Source organism: Saimiri boliviensis, chromosome 1 (genome assembly GCF_048565385.1).
Source record: "Saimiri boliviensis isolate mSaiBol1 chromosome 1, mSaiBol1.pri, whole genome shotgun sequence".
Classification (NCBI taxonomy): Eukaryota; Metazoa; Chordata; class Mammalia; order Primates; family Cebidae; genus Saimiri; species Saimiri boliviensis.
In genome coordinates, this window is record NC_133449.1 from 242,429,407 (window position 1) to 242,450,672 (window position 21,266).

Here is a 21,266-nt window from a genome sequence, read left to right on the forward strand (position 1 = left end):
GTCGCTGGTGGGAATGTAATATGGTAGAGACACTTTGGAAGACAGTTTGGCAGTTTTTTACAAAACCAAATACATCCTTACGATCCAGTATTTGCTTTTTGATATCTACTCAAATGAGCCGAAAACTTATGTTCATACAAAAACTTGTATACAGATGTTTACTATAGCTTTATTAATAATTGCTGTAACTTGGAAACAACAAAGACATCCTTCATTAGGTGAATGGATACACTGTGGTACATGCATTCGAAGGTATGTTATTCAGTGCTAATAAGCAATGAGCTATCAAGCCACGAAAAGACATGGAGAAATTTTAAATGCTTATTATTAAGTGAAAGAAGCCACTTTGAAAAGGCTACATAGGCTGGGTGTGGTGGCTCACGTCTGTAATCCCAGCATTTTGGGAGGCCAAGGCAGGCAGATCTCACCTGAGGCCAGGAGTTCAAGACCAGTCTGGCCAACATGGTGAAACCCCGTCTCTACAAAAAATTAAAAAAAAAAAATTAGCCAGGTGTGGTGGCAGATGCCTGTAATCCCAGCTACTCAGGAGGCTGAGGCCAGAGAATCGCTTGAATCTGGGAGTAGGAGGCTGTAGTGAGCCGAGATTACGCCACTGTACTCCAGCCTGGGCGACAGAGTGGAACTTTGTCTAAAAAAAAAAATCAAAAGTCTACAGACTGTATGGTTCCAACTATATGACATTCTGAAAAAGACAAAACTATGGGTACAGAAAAATATCTGTGTGCTGGGACTTAGTGGGGAGAGAGGAATAAAAAGGTGGAGTATAAAGGATTTTTAAGGCAGTGAAACTACACTGATACTGTAATTGTAGACATGTGTCATTGCTTCGCACATTTGCAAAAACCCAAAGAATGTATGACAACAAGAGTGAACCCTAAAATAAACTATGGAATTTGGGTGCTGATGTGTGAATGTGGGTTCATTGATCATAACAAATTTACCACTCTGATGAGAGAGGTTGATAGTAAGGATGGCTATGTGTGTGGGCAGAGGATATATGGGAACTCTCTGCTTTCTGCTCTATTTTGCTGTGAACCTAAAACTGTTCTAAAAATAAAGTATATTTAAAAAAAAATCCTAAAAAAGAAATCTTAATTCAGAGATTTCACTGGTAAATTCTGTCAAGTTCTTAAAGAATAACATCAATTCTATATAATCTTTTATTTTTTTCAAAAATAGAAGAACAGGAAACATTTTCCAGCTCACTTTTATAAGCCCAACATTATTCTGATACCCAAATAAGACAAAAACAGCAGAAGAAAACTACAGACCACTATCCCTAATGAACACAGACACATTCACAAGAAAATATTAGCAAGTTGAATCCAATGATGTATAAAAAAGAATAATATACCATAACCAAGTGGGTTTATTATGGGAATCCAAGGCTGCTTTGAGATTAAAAAAAGAAAATCAACCAATGTAATCTGCCCTATTAAAAATCAAAGAAGAAAAACCACATGATCATATCAGTTAGTATAGAAAAATGTTTGACAAAATTCAACATCATTCATGTTAAAAACTCTCAGCAGGCCGGGCACGGTGGCTCACACCTGTAATCCCAGCACTTTGGGAGGCCAAGGTGGGCAGATCACAAGGTCAAGAGACTGAGACCATCCTGGCCAACATGGTGAAACCCCATCTCTACTAAAAAATACAAAAATTAGCTGGGCATGGTGGCACACACCTGTAGTCCCAGCTACTCGAGAGGCTGAAGCAGGAGAATTGCTTGAACCCAGGAGGTGGAGGTTGCAGTGAGCCGAGATCATATCACTGCACTCCAGCCTGGCGCCTGGCAACAAAGCAAGACTCTATCTCAAAAACAAACAAACAAACAAACAAAACAAAAGCCAAAAACTCTCAGCAAACTAGAAGTAGATGGGAACTTTCTCAAACTGATTGAATTAGCCTGTTCTCACACTGCTATAAAGAAATATCCTAGACTGGGTAATTTATAAAGGAAAAGACATTTAATTGACTCACAGTTCCACATGGAAAGGGAGGCCTCAGGAAACTTACAATCATGGTGGAAAGGGAAGCAAACATGTCCTTCTTTATGTGGTGGCAGGAGACAGAAATGCAAGCAGAAGAAATGCCAGCCACTTTAAAACCATCAGATCTCCTGCGACTCACGTTATCACGAAAACAGCATGGGAGAAACCATCGAAATGATCCAATCCAATCTCCACCTGGTCCTGCCCTTGATTATGGGGATTACAGTTCAAGGTGAGATTTGGGTGGGGACACAGAAACAAACCATATCACTGACAAAGACATCTCTGGCTTTTCCCCAAAGACTGGGAACAAAGGAAGAATGTCTACTCACACCGGTCCTATTTGTCTGCATACTGGAAGTCTTAACCAGAGCAGTAGAGCAAAAATAAATAAATGAATATATAAATGTCCTACAGAGTATAAAGAAGGAAATAAAACTGCCTGTATACAAAACAAGACAACAACAACAACAACAACAACAACAAAATCCAAAAACCTAGAACTAGTTAAGTGAGTTTAACAATATTGCAGGATACAAGGCCAACAAACAAAACTCAATCATATTTCTGCATAACAGTGACAAATAATTGCAAACAAAAACAAAAACAAAATACTATTTATAACAGCTCCAAAAACAATGAAATGGTTTTAAATTCAAAAACACATGTGTAGGATACTGCTAACAACTATAAAATGCTGATGAAACAAATCAAAGGAGACCTAAATGAATGGAGAGACATAACCATGTTTATGGATTGGAAAACTCAAACATAGTAAAGATGTCAATTCTCCTCAGACTGATCAATAAACATAATAAAATTCAAATAAAAATCTCAGCAGAATTTTTTTTTGTAGAAATAGACAAACTGATTCTAAAAATGCAATTTTGAAAAAAAACTAAGAAGAGAGTTGGAGGAGTCATTTCAAAATTTACTATAAATCTGTTGTAATCAAGAAAATGTGGTATTGGTGAAAGGATAAAGACAAAGATTGATGAAACAGAATAGACAGTCCAAGAAAAGACCCGTATTAACATAGCCAATTGTGTTTGACAAAATTGCAAAATCAGTTCAAAGTCTTTTTAACAAATGGTACTGGAATAATTGGACATCCATATGAAGAAAATGAACCTTCACCTAAACTTCATACCTTATACAAAAATTTATTCAAAACTGATAATAGATCTAATTTTAAAATGTAAAACTATAAAATGTTTAAAAGAAAACTTAGGAGAAAATCTGTGTGACTTTAGGTTGGGCAAAGAATTCTTAGACATAACATCAAAAACATAACCCATAAGAGAAAAATCAATCAATCAACTGGACTTAATCAATGTTAAATATTTTTGCTTTGTGAAAGACAATATTGATAAAATAAAAAGTAATAAAAGAAAAATTAAAACAATAAAATTTGAAAATAACAGTATACTGTCAGAGAAAAATCACATATCTGACAAAGAACTTGCAAATAACATATCGCAAAAAGAACTTTGAGGTAGATTATACAGAGAATTCTTGAAACTCCACTGTAAGAAAACAAATCTTAATTCCCAAATAGGCAAGAGACTTGAACCGACATTGCATCGAAAAGAAAATACAGAAGACAAACAAGTACAGGATAGATTAAAAATTACTACTGATTGATCATTGTAACAAGTGAAATGATTGAAAGACATTTAAAGAAGTTGATTATACCTTCTTTCCATGTCCATTTGTACCTGTTATCCTCCCACCTGCATCTCCAGCTAACCAGTGGTAACAGTATGGTACATAGCCAATTGTTATTTTCCACGGGACAGATCTTGATGCACATAAAGATCAACAGATATTTCTTGAAAGCCTATTATGAACCAGGCACTGGATATAGTACTATGTGGACCAAAAAGCAGATAAATTATTTAACTTCACTACGCCTCAGTTCTTTCATGTGTAAAAGATAATAAATAATACCTACCTCATAGAGTCAAGTGCATGTGAAACACTTAGAATCAGTAGGACATTATTTTGTGATTTGAAAAGGCTAGGTGCAAATATAAGAATAAAAAAAATAAAATAAAATAAAGGCCAGGTGTGGTCTGCAGTTTTTTTCACGTCTGTAATTCCAGTACTTTAGGAGGCCGAGGTGGGCAGATTACTGGAGGTCAGGAGTTTGAGACCAGCCTGACCAACATGGTAAAACCCTATCTCTACTAAAAATACAAAAGATTAGCCAGAAGTGTTGGTGTGTGCCTGTAGTACCAGCCCAGCTACTTGGGAGTCTAAGGCACAGGAATCACTTGAACCTGGGAGGCAGAAGTTGCAGTAAGCCAAACTCTTGCCACTGGACTCCAGCCTGGGCAACAAGAGCCAAACTCCACCTAAAAAAAAAAAAAAAAAAAAAAAAAAAAAAAAGTAAAAGAATATATTTAAATACTACTTTTTGTGAGAAAAAATTTAGAAAAGTAAACAAGAATGTAAAACTAAATGCCATGTCACAGATCACTTCAAAACAGTTAAGGGCCAGAAAAGGGCTGATGGGGGGAACAGTTAGGACTCTGTTATAGCAGGCCTAGGCCAGTGAAGATGGGCACATTTATATCAGAAAGTACCATGTTGCTTCTACTTGAGAACAAGGATCACAAACTGGGACCTGGAAAAAAGCTTCCCAGAACCTATAGATTGGGTAATAATCTGTGATTTAAAAAGGACCATCATTATACACACAATGTTCAGAGATGCCTTTGAGAACCTCGGGGGTTCTCAAAGTGTGACTCAGGGATCCCTGTGTCTGCAAGGATTCATTTTTGTATGAATACTAAGACACTTGTTTGTGTTTTTCATTCTTATCCAGTCATGAGTGTACAGTGGAATTTTTCAGAGAATACATGAAGTGTGAAATAAAACAGAGTAAATCAGATACGCTCCTATCACGCCAGACTTCAGAGATTTACAAAAAAATGTAAAACAATGCCACTCTTAAAACTACACTTTTTGTTTTGCAGGTATAATTATTTTTTATAAAAGTATGTTGTTTATAACATGTTATTGATAGATACACTCCACATGAACAAAAGCTCTCTGGAGTTCTCAGGAATTTTTAAGAGTGTAAAGCAGTGGTCCCCAACCTTTTTGGCACCAGGGACCAGTTTCATGAAAGACAATTTTTCCATGAAGGGGATAGGGAGGGGCCTTATTTTCAGGATGAAACTGTTCCATTTCAGACCATCAGGCATTAGATTCTCATAATGAGCACTCAACCTATATCCCTCGTAGATGTAGTTCACAACAGGGTTTGCACCCATATGAGAATCTAATGCCACCACTGATGTGACAGAGGTGGAGCTCAGGCAGTAATGCTCACTTGCCTGTGGCTTACCGCCTGCTTTGCAGCTCAGTTCCTAACAGGCCATGGACCAGTATCAGTCTGCAGTCTGGGGCTGGGGATCCCTGGGGTAAAGGGTCCAGAAACCAATAATTTGATCTCCACTGCCTAATACTAAAGGGTGAAGTTGGCTAAGTTCATTTAGCTAACTTGGGCCTTCATTATTTTCACAGTCTCCACCCTTACAGCTGTTTTGTTCATCTATACTAACCTATTACCCATGCTTGGCAATGTTCTGTTTGAATGAAATGGAAAATAATTGAAATATTCTCCCAACATTTTGGGAGGCTGAAGTGGGAGGATCATTTGAGGCCAGGAGTTCAAGATTAGCCTGGGCAACACGGTGAGATGCTATCTTTACAAAAAAATAATAAAAGGAAATTAGCTGAGTATGGTGGTGTATGCCTGTGGTCTTAGCTACTTGGGAAGCTGAGGTGGAGGATCACTTGAGCCTGGAACTTTGAGGGTGCAGTGAGCCTTGATTGTGCCAGTGCATTCCAGCTTGGGTAACAGAGTGAGACTGTCTCATAAAAACAAAATTCATTTGTTGTCATTGTACTCTTCATTCAATATATGACTAAACTATACACAAATTACTGTATGTACTACATATAAAAGGTGTTGAAAGCTTTGCTAGTATAAGCAATGAGATAAAACAATGCTCATTCATGGTATCTTATAATGAGGTCTGACTGGGTCTAAAAGTCAATAATCTCTTTTTTACATCTGTGTTATTAAGATTTCACTGTTTTGGATACAGATAGCTGGTACTTGTTGCTTTTGCACTATGCTAACTCCAAAGGAAAGCTTTAAAACTTCTTCAAGCCAAATCTTGGTTCTCAGAACCTCAATCTCTAGCAGAAACAAACTGTCTGACTGATGGCTAAAACTGATTTTTAACACTAGCCAAAGTGCAATAATAAAACTAAAAAAAAAAAAAATCCATATCCAGAAGCTTTAACCCATAAGGTTATCTTAGAAGGAGAATTTTTCAGAACCAAGAACAAGATTATTTAGCGATGAGTCTCCTAAGAAGAGAAGCTAAGTTGAAACTTGTATAGTTTTATGAAAAACAGAAACCAACCACACTGTTTGTATTTTTAAAAAATTTACGAAGGCAAAGCATTTCTTCTAAAATGTTATTCTCTTTCACTAAGCACTTTAAGGAATCTTAATTAATTCTTGAGATTCTAATAGGCCTAAAGGCAAGTCTTAAATTATATTTACTTCGGAGTACAAAGGGGAAAGATATTTTGTGAGAGCCATTTGAAAATATTTAGCAGAAGTCAACATGTATACTCACTGAGTAAGCAATTTCAGTTTTAGAAATTTATTTGAAGAAAATGGGCAATGACACAAAAACAAGGATGTTATAGCACCGTTTAAATATTCAACAACGGTGGGCGCGGTGGCTCAAGCCTGTAATCCCAGCACTTTGGAGGGCCGAGGCGAGTGGATCACAAGGTCAGGAGATCGAGACCATCCCGGTCAACATAGTGAAACCCCGTCTCTACTAAAAATACAAAAAATTAGCCGGGCATGGTGGCACGTGCCTGTAATTCCAGCTACTCAGGAGGCTGAGGCAGGAGAATTGCCTGAACCCAGGAGGCAGAGGTTGCGGTGAGCCGAGATCGCGTCATTGCACTACAGCCTGGGTAACAAGAGCGAAACTCCGTCTCAAAAAAAAAAAAAAAAAAAAAAAAAATCAACAATATTGTCAAGTAAATTTGTGGTTCATCATATAGTGAAATATGACGGTCATTATACAAAAGATAAAAATTACATAAAATTACATATGATAAGATGAAGTAGTCACTGTATATTGCTGAGGGAAAAAAAAGAAAGTCATAAAGCTGTAGTACTATATAATCTAATTTCTGTTTAAAATATGTATGTGCATAGAAATACCTGGACAGAAATAAAATAACATGTATAAACATATACTTTCACATATTTGGTGTAAACAGCATAAATATATAAATTGATACGTATAAATTAACAGTATTTATCTTTGAGTTTGGGATCATATATAATTTTTATTTACCTCCTTTGAGGGTGTCTGCATTTTGATTTTTCCACAGTGAATATCTTTTTTTTTTTTTTTTTTGAGATGAAGTTTTGCTCTTGTTGTCCAGGCTGGAGTGCAATGACATGGTCTTGGCTCACTGCAACCTCCACCTCCCAGGCTCCTGAGTTTAAGCGATTCTGCTGCCTCTGCCTCTTTTTTTTTCAGACACGAGTCTTGCTCTGCCACCCAGGCTGGAGTGCAGTGGTGCGATCTTGGCTTACTGCAACCTCCACCTCCCAGGTTCAAGCGATTCTGCTGCCTGGGACCTGTTATTATTTATTTATTTATTTATTTATTTATTTATTTATTTATTTTTTGGGACGGAGTCTTGCTCTGTCACCCAGGCTGGAGTGCAGTGGTGTAATCTTGGCTTACTGCAACCTCTGCCTCCTGGGTTCAAGCAATTCTACTGCCTCAGCCTCCTGAGTAGCCAGGACTACAAGTGCCCACCACTATGCCCGGCTAATTTTTCTATTTTTAGTGGAGTCAGGGTTTCACCATATTGGCCAGATTGGTCTCGAACTCCTGACCTCAGGTGATCCACCTGCCTCGGTCTCCCAAAGTGCTGAGATTAAAGTCGTGAGCCACCATCCCCAACCACAGTGAACCTCTTTTAATTAGATAATAATCAGTAAAATATTTCCTTGAGGCAACCATGCAATTGTTAGTGTTTTTCAAATTTTTATAATAGTAAATACTGTATGCACTGTGGAATAAAGTGATGGAGGGGAGAGAAAGAAGAAAAGAGGGAAGAAGGCAGATTGACCATTATATTCTTCATTATTTTATCATGTATATGTGCTGTGTGTTCTAAGGTAATCTTAGATTTAAAAATCTGGAAAGAATTTTCAATGAAACATAATAGTGAAGAGTTAATGCCTGTAAGATCATAGCCTATTCACGTAGATTAAAATTTTCTCCTCTACTTAGAAATGCCAATTTTGTTGTGTGAGGAGCAGGTGGCTATCTTTCTCAAAACTTTTTTGGGAGCTCACCAAGCTTCATCTAACCAAACCCAAACTGGCATATGGACTTTATCCATATGATCATATGAATTGCTGGGCAAGTGCCTCCTGCCATGTGTCTAATCGGTTTCATCTGTGCTTGAAGCAGAATTCTACAGGTATATGAGTCTGTGATAGTGTGGGACTAAGGAATATAGTGACAAAGAGACCACTCTGGGACCATCACTATTATCAAATATTGGCAGTATACATCTGAACAAGGGAGGAATCCTAGCAATTCTAAGCAAAAAATTTCTATCATTTATTTCAGTTTAGATCTACTAATAATACTTCTTTAAATGCCTTGGTAGACAGTGAAATCTGGGAATAATTTTCAAACACCATGCGCACTGTTTACAATAGAATCATATTTCTTTTCTTTCTCTCCCTCCCCTGCTTTTTTTTCTTTTTGCATGAAAAGTGTAACGCTGCTGAATGGTACCCAAATGTCTGTTGTATACCATGCCAATACAGCAGCTCAGCCAAAAATGCGAAAAGAATAGTTTGCCAAGTAAAAGAAAACATAACAAATTGGTAATGGTTTCTATCTTGACAGAAAATGAAAATGATCCCTCAATGTGTGGCCACTCATGCGGACACATAAAAATGTCTTAGAAGCAATCATTTTACCTCAGATAACAGACCCTGACAGTGTACTACAGCACACTGGCTGACTTTCACTTCTTAGAAAAGCGGCAACCACGACCCACAAAAGAGTCTGGAAACCATGTAATTTATGCATAACACACATGCACATGCCATGCACTCATAATATTTGTTATAAATCATTTTTAATATAAGACTCCTTTCCTGAGAAGAATATACTTTATGAGAGAGGATCTAAATCACCAGAGACTCAAGAAAGCTAAACTGAACAGAAATGATGTTGTTGCTTATCAGGTTACAAAGTCCAAAGGTCTAAATTACAATAAAAAAGCATTACATAAGGGCCCTGTATATACTATCTGATTCTGCATAGTGCCTTAAACATGAAAGGCATTTTTGTTAGATGTTAAATAAAACAAATACCAAAAAAATTCTGGAGGTGTGTAGGGTACAGCTCTGACTTTCTGTTTAGGAGACTGCAATTGAAGGCAGAAAGGAGCCCCCGAAGACATGCTACTGGTTCCTTTAGCTTGTTTCCCACTTCTGCACCATTTCTTTTCCCAATGGAGAATTAGCTAACATCACTGACCAGTGATTTTTTTCCCCCATGTCCAGTGAAGTGTCCCCATTTTTAAAGTTTCTAAATGAGAATGTTAGCCAGAAAATTGATTGTATAATCAAATCCATCAAAAACAGTAATGGCACTTTTAAAAATACATCATTGGTATCTGAAACTAATGAGGAATTCAAAATGAGAGAATATTGAACTAAGGGGCTAGGAAGAACCTTGAGAAATTAAATGGTCTTGCCAAGTTGAAAGTAAATTTGAATCCTGTGGGTTATGAGTTTCGAATGAAACTTCTGGGGTTTGAATTTGTTGGTGACTTTCCTGTTCAATAAAAAAGGACTTAAATGGCTTATAAAAAGGTTAAAAAAACTTATTGGGCATCAAACTGCTCTTACAAAACACCATCTTGATGAGTTAAGTGTAAATGAATCAGAAACACATGGGTCATATTCCCTTTAATAATGCATATGGATTCAAAAATAAAGGGAAGAGTACTTGGCAAAACATTTTTTGTGTGGTGGCTGAACCCAAAACATTTGAAAGAGATGTTGAGACATTCAAGGAATAAAACAAAACAAAACAAAACAAAACAAAACAACACACACACACACACACACACACACACAACTAAACCTGCTCAGTTATATAAAACAAAAAAATTCTGTACAATGTGCATTTATCTTTATGGGTCAATCAACATTCACTGAGTCATTGCCTTTGGCACCAAACTATGGAAGGAGGCAGCTTCTGCCTTCAAGCAACTTTGAATTTAAGTATAAACAAATATATATAAGTAATAGAAACCTATTAAAAGAGATGTAGAATCTTACGAAAACCTATTAAAATAGATGTAGATCATAACCCACATCATATGAAAACTATAAATTAATTGAGAAATAGACAAGTGCTTTCAGAGTCTTAGGTTAGATAGGATTCATTCCACTCAAATCATCATGCCCTCAGACCTTTTGATTAAAGTTATACACAGTTGCAGAGTCTTACGTGTTTGAATGTTTCCTTAATAAGTGTTTTTATGTCTTTTTAAATGTGTGTTCCAGCCCTCCTTCCTCCACCCTCTAGATTTGTGAGTGTTCAACAAATCTTGCTGACTGGTTTCCTGGAGGATGGGAGTGTTGAACAGAGTTTTGAAATAGGGGCGACGCTGTTTGGCAGAGAGAACTGTGGCTATGATTCTGGGTTGGGGTAATGGCACATGTGATGGTTCAGAGTCTCCAGAGGGTGAGTCATGTGTAGGGGGTGATACACTGGCTTGCTTGCAGCAATGTGGCTGAGCCAGGGTGTAGTGGGAGGTGGAGGCAGTTAGGTGTGGAAAGGCCTAATACACTGCATGTGAACTCAACTTAAGGACAGAGGAGTGTGATAAGGAAAAACCACACAATTTTTATTCCCCCTCCCCCTTTTTTTGCCAGTATAGGATAAAGTTCTAAGCAAAAGACATGTACATGTCATTATTTTATTTCATATCAGTGTCTTAAAGAGCTGAAAAATATCCAAAGATAAAAATAAAATTAACTATGTACGAGTTGCTAGGATCCTGTAGATCATAACTTTCAAGAGGAAGTTAGGATTATGAAATAGATTACTGAGCTCTAAAATGTCTGTGGGAAAATGTAAGAAATTATTGATTTATTGTCTTCTAAGGTTGTTTTTGAGTTGTTTAATGTGAGTCTCATCTTTTCCACAATATTAGAAAGTTATTTAGAGCTGGGATAATTTCTTGCACATTTTTCACTGGTTAGCACAACGCTAAACATACTAAGTGCTTAATAAATGCTTGTTTCTTCAGTGCTTGGTGCATTTATTTATTTTACTTTATACTGAACTGAAATAAAGTCAAAAAACTGTCAAGGTCCTGTAATGGTGACGGTAAAGTCTGAAAACAAAAGAATGATATAGTGGAAATGTCGCAGCAGCGTCTCTGCTCTGAGCCTACTTGTTCATGGTTAATATAAGGAAATCAAAGTCCTTACCATCCTTCATCATCTTCGACTTCTGTTTCAGGAGTGTCATTTTCAGGCATTTCAGCAATTGCTTGAGTGAGTTTAGATTTAAACTGGTTCAGCAGTGCAAGAGTCTGAAATAACAATAAGACTGCTAAGTTTTCTGATAAAGACAAATATAATTTTAAAAGAGATGTTTAAGTTTGGTAGAAAAGCAAGTATCCTACTTGGATGTAAAACACTTAGATAAATGTTTGCTTTTGAATGAAAAGAACAAAAATACCTTTATGCTGCAATAGTGACATTAACAAACTCTGACATTGTTCTGTTTGGATTTGCACTGACATTTCCTCTCAGAGACAGGTGACTATTTTCTGATTTGGGAAACAAAAATTTGCTTATGTAGAAGACAGAAGACTCAATTTTTAAAAATACATGTTTTGCCTGGTGCATTGGTTCATGTCCCAGCCCTTTGGGAGGCCAAGGTGGGAGGATCTTTTGAGCCCAAGAGTGCAAGACCTCAAGACCAGCAGGGGTAATGCAGTGAGACTCCATCACTTAAAAGAAAAAAAAAAGCCAGATGTGGTGATAAGCACCTGTAGTCTCAGCTACTATGAAGCGTCCGGCAGGAGGACCCCTTGAGCCTAGGAGTTTCAGGCTGTAGTGACCTATGATTGTGCCACTGCATTCCAATGGGGGTAACAGAGTGAGATTCTGTCTCTAAATAAATCAATAAAATAAAATAAAAAATTTATGCTCATTTATAGTTAAGATTTTGGTGTCCAAATGTTCTCACTCATAGACAGGTGTTGAACAATGAGAACACATGGATACAGGGAGGGGAGCGCTACACACTGGGGTCTGTTGGGGGGAAACAGTAGAGGGACAGTGGGGGGTGGGGAGCTGGGGAGAGATGACATGGGGAGAAATGCCAGATATAGGTGATGGGGAGGAAGGCAGCAAATCACACTGCCACGAGTGTATCTATGCAACAATCTTGCTTGTTCTTCACATGTACCCCAAAAACTAAAATGCAATTAAAAAAAAAAGATTTTGGTGTCTATAAGAGAGAAAGGTAATTCACAGAAAGGTAATTCACTGTTATGTGAAATCAAAAACAAAAAAATAAACAGTATTATTTGACAAATTTCCAAAAATATAAAAATATCAATATTAGGAAGGTAGAATGAACATATTAACTGATGGAAAATGAGCAAATTAGAATATCTTTAGAAAGCTGTTGATATGTATTGGAAACTTTAAGATGATCATTCCCTCTGATTGAGTAATTACAACCCTGGGATGACAGAAAAATAATGTGAAACACAGAAAATGGCTTATGTACAAGATGTACAATGCAGCAATATTCACACAAATGGAAAAATGAAAACATGTTAAATGTCTATAGTAAGAAACTAGATAAATTTAGTAAAAAGCATGCAATAAAATATATTTAAAAAATTAGTAAAAAGCAGTAAATATGCTATTTTTTTCGTTTTTATTTTTTTGAGATGGAGTCTCGCTGTGAGGCCCAGGATGTAGTGCAATGGCACGATCTCGGCTGACTGCAACCTCCGCCTGCCAGGTTCAAGTGATTCTCCTGCCCCAGAGTACCGAGTAGAACTACAGGCATATGCTGCCAAACCCAGCTAATTTTTTTGTATTTTTGGTAAAGATGGGTTTCACCATATTGGAAAGGCTGGTCTCCAACTCCTGACTCAAGTGATCTGCCCACCTTGGCCTCCCAAAGTCCTGGGATTACAGGTGTGAGCCACTGTGCCTGGCCTAACTATACTATTGTTATTAATAATTATAAATATGCTATCGTTATCAAAAATTATATACATGAAACATTGTACTCTATTGCTAAGTGAAAGATGAATACAAATATTGTGTTGAGTATTTTTTTTTTTAAAGTGTGTATGTAGGGGGAACATTCCTGTGAATTCTTGTTTGGCTCCTATGCTCTCCATGGGCAAGAAGAAGCAAGTGGCTACAATTTTGTAATCACACTATCTCCTAGATCGTAGCAATCTACTCCAGAATTTGAGCAGACAACAGAAGCTAGAAAATGTTTTTTCTTTTGACAGATTTATGGAGTACATCACCGTGAAATGGAATAAAATATTACCTGTCCGAGAAATCAAGGGCCTAATCAAGATTTTGGTATGTTGAATTCAATACTGAAATCCTCACATTTCACAAGGAAAAAGATGTGTGACAGTTCAACATGTGACTAACTGGTAAAGAGTCACAAAAACTTCCTAAGCTCCAGAACTTATCTAGACATTATCAATAAGATCGCAGTTTATGAAAAAGTTAAGTAGGTTTGGGCAGTCTAGAACCCAAGCTTAGTAAAGACAAATGGTGCCAAATTAACTGCAAGAAAAAGGTACTTGGTTATTGTTTAACAAATGATAGTAAAAAGCATCTTCTACTTTTCAGCAAAATTTAATGTCCACATAACAGCTAAAAATACACATATTATCATAGCTACTGAATGCGATGAGTTTTGGGGAAAATTTATAAGTTCCTACAGAATATCATCATAGGCATTCTAAGGGCTGCCTAGTATGTTAGCATTTAGATATTTTATCTGTTTTTAGAGTAGACATTATAGAATTAAATTCTTCAAACAATGTTAACAGATAAAGCATCTCTTGTTTTTAAACCTTATTCATTAAAAATACTCCATTGTTTAGAAATTCTTATTGTATTTGCTTATTAACAAGAAAACAGGTTACTGTAAAAATATTGGAAAATAGAAGTAAAATAACTATTCTCCCACCACTCAGAATAACCACTGTTAACATTTTGGTAAATATACTTCAAGGCTGTGTGTGTGTGTGTGTGTGTGTGTGTGTGTGTGTGTGTGTATGTGTGTGTGTTTATATATCTGTATCTATATCTGTATCAACTATTACATAAATATGTAACTCCATATACCTATCTCCATGTCTGTTTATTTAATCTATATAATACGGTCTGGCTGTGTCTCCACCCAAGTTTCAACTTGAATTGTATCTCCCAGAATTCCCATGTGTTGTGGGAGGAACCCAGTGGGAGGTAATTGAATCATGGGGGCCGGTCTTTCCCATGCTATTCTCGTGATAGTGAATAAGTCTCACAGGATCTGATGGGGTTGTCAGGTGTTTCTGCTTTTGCTTTTTCATCATTCTCTCTTGCACTGCCATGTAAGAAATGCCTTTCACCCTCCACTATGATTGTAAGACCTCCTCAGCCATGTGGAACTATAAGTCAAATTAAAACTCCTTCTCTTCCTACTTTTGGGTATGTCTTATCAGCAGTTTGAAAATGGACTAATATAATACAGCTTAAAAGTAAACCATATCAATACTTTTTTTAAGAGATATAGAGTCTCACTCTGCCACCCAGGCTGGAGTGCAATGGTGCAACCATGGCTCACTACAGCATCAACCTACCAGGCTCAAGTGATCCTCCTGCCACAGCCTCCCGAGTAGTTAGGATGTCTTCCACCATGCCCAGCTATTTTTTTTTTTTTTTTTTTTTGCTGTGGAGATGGGATATCCCTATGTTGTCTAGGCTGAGGTCAAACTCCTGGGCTCAAGGGATCCTCCCATCTGGGCCTCCAAAACTCCTGGGATTACAAGGGTGAGCCACCATGCCTGGCCCCTATTAATTTTTAATGATGGACATTAACACACTTGGAATTGTCTTTTTTAAAAGCATAAAGAAAAATGAAAACAAAAAAAGACTTCTAAGTGGAATGAAATTTTAAAACTTCCTAGAAAATTATACTAGACCTGGAGATCTTTCTCCTTGAGTTAAAAGTGGCAAGGCAGTTTGTTTTTAGAGCCAGTTAGGATGAGCCAGTTTCGGCATTTGCTCAAAGAGGGGAGACTGTGGCAAACAAAAAACATCCTCTTGGCCAGTTTTAGCTTCTTCTATATTTAAGACTGGACTGACTTCCTCCTGCTGTATTATAAAGGAAGAGAAGATTCTGGGCAGAAAAAAGTCACAAAGATAATGGAACACATTTATTATAGTGTGAAGAAGATAGGATCTGCAAGGAGGCATTTTGATTGGCATCTGCAGGGGAATTATTGAGTTTATGGTTTTGGCTGAAGGAATGGATAGCCAACTACTTCCAGGAAGGCTCTTCAGTGCAGTGAGAGCCTTCCCAGAATGTAGAAGCTATGTTGAAGGGGCCCAATCTTGGCACACTCTGTTTATGCATATCTAACACAAGAGTCTCCCAACTGGGCCCTGTGCCTCTGGCCCTGTCCTATATCCAGTCCAATCTCCATACTGCAGCCCAGTTAGAGAAATCTTCCTGAAAGTGAAATCATATCATTTTCTTCTGTTTATAGTTCCCATGGTCTTTAAGATAAATTCTAAACTCCTTAACATGGTTCAAAAATACCTCGTACAAACTTATTTTTGCTTACCTTTTCAGCCTCATCTTTCTCTTCTTAGTTTATGTTAGTCATATTTAATATCTTTTAGTTCTTTGCAAAGAGGTCAAAGACTTCTCATGCACATACTGTTCCTTTTGTCTAGCCATACCCTGCCTCTACCTGGCTGTCTCCTACACAACCTTTGAAGTTCAGCTGACAAATCAGTTCCTTAGGAAGGCCCTCCCAAATTCTTAGGCCATGTTAGGCCCCCCTGTTATACATCTACATAGTTTCCTGTACCTACCCGTTCAAAGTGCTCACCCCCTTTCAGTGGTATTGCTTGTTTAATTAGCTCTTTTCCCTGATATATCAGAGAGAGCAGATCAGAGAGAGAGCAGATCAGATCAGAGTGTTCATGTGTTGACCGTCAAATACAGTGATTAATACATGGCAGGTTCTTAATAATTATTTGCTCTAAGAGGGTTGGGGGGAAAGGAATGAATGAATGAGTAATCCTTAGTATCTCTGGTAGTATAGTCACTATGATTGCTATTTAGAAGACTTTGTGATTTTATGAAAACAAATTAATAATGTACTTTATTAACCTGTAATTTTTGAAAGTTACATACATGTTAGTTCTCTATAATTACAATTTCCTATATCTGACTTCTTGTTGACCTTTCCCTATGATTATTTTCATGGTAAGCAGTGATACATGATCCTTCCTTACAAGTAATTAGGTGTTATTTATAACACAATTCTTGATTAGATTAATTTATCCAAACAGGTTTGGGCTTTTATATTTACTTTTATTTTGCCTATTTTATTTATACAACTAAAATGGCATGTCCATATATATAAGGCAGTTTGTTTATATCCATATATATGGCTGCACCAAAAATAAATGATATCTGTCTGCCCTCTAACTTTTCAACATGAAGCTCTGCTTAAGAGATTTGTTTTATCAAGTGTCACGTATTGCACGGTGCATAGTGCTGACTCCCAAATTGTTGAGCTAGCTTCCTATCTCTTTTCATTCTTGATTTCTGACAACTTCTTAATATTAACTACCTGATGATTCAGGAATTACTTGTAATAAACAGTTTTATTACAATAGAAGTCAGCTAGTAGACCAAGTGCTTTATTTCCAGACAGTGTACAATTTCAAGCTAAGCTGGCTAGTCAGCATGTGCGATGCTGGGATGGAATTGACTCTCTCATCACTTACAATCACCACTTCTTTGTTTCATAATATTCACTAGACAGAGGTTCTACCTGGGTTTCTGAAGATATGTGGCTTCATGAGGTTTCTGTGCTTACTATAGGAGTACCAGGTTGAAATGTGGGAGTTCCAGGTTTTTTCACCACAAATGTCTGGAAAGAACTCCAGAGTTTGAATCTTTATGTGAGTGGCCAATGTCTACCCTATATATATTCTTTTTCATTTTTAAGAGGTAGTGCTTCTCCTGATATATAATCAAATTAGGCTCCATTTAGAAACACGTAAAAACAATAAAAAGACAATAAATTAAGTATGGATTTGGGGTTTTGAAGTTACCTGATCTTCCCGGGAAGTTCCCTTCTTTGACTGTTGCTTCCTCAAAGCTTCATACTTTTGCTTTTCTCTTCTGTATTCTGCAATAGCACCATCTGGAGTGGCTTCTTCTTCTAAAGAGTAGTAGAATAATTTTTAGAATAAGTGGCAAAATAGCTCTTTGGATTCATAGCAATGTTTATGCTCCTATCACTGAAGAGGAGCTTGGCACTTGGGCTTGGATTTTCACCATTTAATTTCAAAAGAAAACCTGTAAGCTCCGCCAGCTCTGTAACTATTTCCTAAATTTGAATGTGACTGATGTTAATTTATGAGCCAATTTTATAAATATCTTTACTATACATTGCACTATTATAGTTGTTCTTCTCACATGTACTTATTTAAGTTGATCATCTGTCTTGCTTTTAAAATAATTAAGGTTTTCCTAAAATTCAGCAATACCATTTTATATTGCTTCCTTGCCTTAGAAGATACAATATTTCAAATATTAGTTGATATTCCAATTACCTACCATTTTTGTTCCCCAGTTATAACAATAACAACCTTCAATTTAATGGTATCATAGAAAATAAATATATCTAACAAATAAGTCAAAACAGTTAGCAAAAGCAGATAAAAATAATCTTTACTGAATTAGAAATTAGAAATAGAAAACAAACCTATGGGTTTGATCCTGCAATAATTCCATGTGAAGGTTAGTTAACATCTGGGTTCATAAAACACAGTTTTGCCTCAAAAATAAACAAGCCAACAAACTCAAGTACTAACATTTTTTAACATCTTACAGGTATAAATGTCAATTAAAAATTTGTGACTAACACACACACACACACACACACACACACGCACACACAAACCCTATATCTTCTCTTTAGGTGGCAGACAAATGATAAGCCGGATGTAATCCAGAATGCCAGTAATCTTTCTACCAAAGCTTTAGTCTGTTAGTTGTCTCTTTGTTACCCAGCTTGAGGAACATCACAAATATGCAATATATTAACAATCAGCCATTTTGTTCAAGAGATTTTCTGGTTAAAAAAAAGTTTGAACTAAGAAACAAGTTAGCTTTTGGTGGTTACCTAATATGATTTTGGTGGAACTTGGAAGGACAGTCCTGCTTTCAAAACTGACATCTGTAAGCATTAAAAACTGAGCACATTGGCCAGGTGCAGTGGCTCACATTTGTAATCCCAGTACTTTGGGAGACCGAGGAGGGTGGATCACCTGAGGTAAGGAGTTCAAGACCAGCCTGGCCAACATGGTGAAACCCCGTTCCTGCTGAAAATACAAAAATTAGCTGGGCATGATGGCAGGTGCCTGTAGTCCCAGCTACTCAGAAGGCTGAGGCAGGAGAATCACTTGAACCTGGGAGGAAGAGGTTGCAGTGATAGTGCCATTGCACTCTAGCCTGGATGACAAAGTAAGACTATGTCTCAGAAAAACAAAACAAGCAAACAAAAGAAAAACCCACACAAAAAAACCTGAGCACGTTAAGGAAAAATGAACCATTAAATACAGAAATAATATCTGAGTCACACATGCCTAGTAAACACTAGTAAAAAGAGTATGCCATCGTAATTGGTATACATGAAATGATTCTTACAGTAGATTTAAAATTACTTTCATATTTTTCTTCTGAATTACATCTTTGAATACCTCTCTTCTTCTTATCCTATAGTGGTTAGATTTGCACTGTGCTGTGATAAAGAGGAAGCACTTTAAGATGACTTAGGATCCCTACATGAGGCAGTTAATGCTTTCTTTTCCAGTTATGTCTCTCACAACTCCTTTGCTGCATCCACCTGGATATGCTTTCACTTGGCTGATAGCTAGTATTCTTAAACCTGCTCTCCTGACCCCCCCCATCAGCCTTTGTACATGCTTTTCTTCCTTCAGGGATACTACAAACAGTTAATCTTTCCATTCTTGTTAATTCTCCTTGCTTAATTTCTGCTCCTCCTTTAGGTCTCAGCTTGGTTGGCACTTTAGGGAGCCTTTTCTGATTCCATTCTTGAAGTCGGGTTTAGATGCTTCTCCTTTGAGTTTCCAAAGCACCCTTTAGCACTTATATCACTTTATGGTGATTTCCTGTTTATTTTTGACATTAAATTCCTTGAGGACAAATCATACCTCCTCAGCACTTAGGACAGTGCCTGGCAAGTGACTTGATAAATAGTCAAATAAATGAAGTAATAATGTAATTGAAGAAAGGGAAAATAAGGTAGTAGGCCAATTTGCCTTCTTCCCCTTCCCAGTTTCACAGTTATATTCAGCATTTGCCATGTACCTGGAATCTCCTGTTCCATTGCCTTTAGGGAGTCAATAATTCCTTTCTGCTATTTCCTAGAGCAGAAGTTTGTAAAATTCTAAGGAAAATGCTGATGAGTATCTGTAGAACTATTTAATGTTTTTATGGTTAAAAAATGCAAAAGAGAAAGGACAACTTCTTTGCTTACATTTTCAGCTACAAAAAACTGAAAACCTTCATGATAAGAATTTTACAATAAATGGAAAGGGTAAAGATTAATTCTGCTATCTCATGTCATACGTAAGTTAAGCTTACAAACTTCAAAACAGATTCAGCAGTGCTTATTTTAATGTGTTTCACACACCTCTTCTTGAACATGGTCCCTTTTAGCAAAAAGCAACCACTTGATTACACTTACTAGAAATGTGCAGGAAGTAGAAACACTTTTTAAAAGTGCTATAAAGTTGCCTTAAAAATCAATTTTAACAAGTCAAGAATAGTAAGTTTAAGTATATAATAAAGCATGGAATTCTGTAGCTATGTTGTTTATAATACTAAAAGGCCTTCTAATAACTTAGAAATAGTAGTCACCTTATTTAGGAAACGAAATCATGAAATGAAACAGCTGTATTGATGCAGGCCTAACGTAGTAAAATTCACTAATTTGCTATATAAAATGTGATGAGTTTTGGTATTGTATAGAGCAGGCGTCCCCAAACTTTTTACACAGGGGGCCAGTTCACTGTCCCTCAGACCGTTGGAGGGCCGCCACATACTGTGCTCCTCTCACTGACCACCAATGAAAGAGGTGCCCCTTCCTGAAGTGCGGCCGGGGGCCGGATAAATGGCTTCAGGGGGCCGCATGCGGCCCGCGGGCAGTAGTTTGGGGACGTCTGGTATAGAGCATGTAACTTTCACTTTGATCAAGATATAGAAAAGTTCCACAGCTCTACAAACAAATGTCTCTTACATTCGGTTTTCTTCTTCTGGCAATGAGGCACCAGTGATCTGCTTTCCGTCACCACAGTTTTGCCATTACTAGAAACTCATACAAATGGAATCGTACAATATGTAGTCCTTTATGTCTGGCTTTGTTGAGATTCATCCATGTTTCTTTGCATAACTGGGTAGTATTCCATAGCACGGATATACTCTAATTTGTTTATTTTGAGTTGCTTACAGTTTTTGGCTACTACAAATGATGCCTCTTTAAAAATTTACATACACAAGTTTGTTTGTGGACACATATTTTCATTTTTCTGGGGTAAATATCTAGGAGTGGGATTGCTGAGTCAAGTGATAAGTGTATGTTTAATTTTATATAATACTGCCATATTGTTTTACAAATGGCTGCACCATTTGGCTGCCTCATCCCTATCACAACATAGGAGAGTTTGAGTTGCCTCACATCCACAAATATATCTGGCATTGTCATTTAACTGAATATTTTAGAGTGTGAAATAGTATCTTGTGGTTTCTAGTGCCATTTTTCTGATGACAA

At 37.0% G+C, this 21,266-nt stretch overlaps 1 protein-coding gene across 1 annotated transcript in view; it reads right to left on the reverse strand.

Annotated features, from left to right (window-relative positions):
• Nucleotides 1-21,266, reverse strand: part of CWC27 (CWC27 spliceosome associated cyclophilin) — a 269,385-nt gene that overhangs the window by 39,032 nt on the left and 209,087 nt on the right. The window contains exons 12-13 of the mRNA XM_003925798.4: nucleotides 17,521-17,630; nucleotides 11,614-11,717 (exon numbers count right to left, since the gene is read on the reverse strand). Of these exons, the coding sequence (XP_003925847.3) occupies nucleotides 11,614-11,717; nucleotides 17,521-17,630 (214 nt within the window). The remainder of the gene's footprint in view (nucleotides 1-11,613; nucleotides 11,718-17,520; nucleotides 17,631-21,266) is intronic.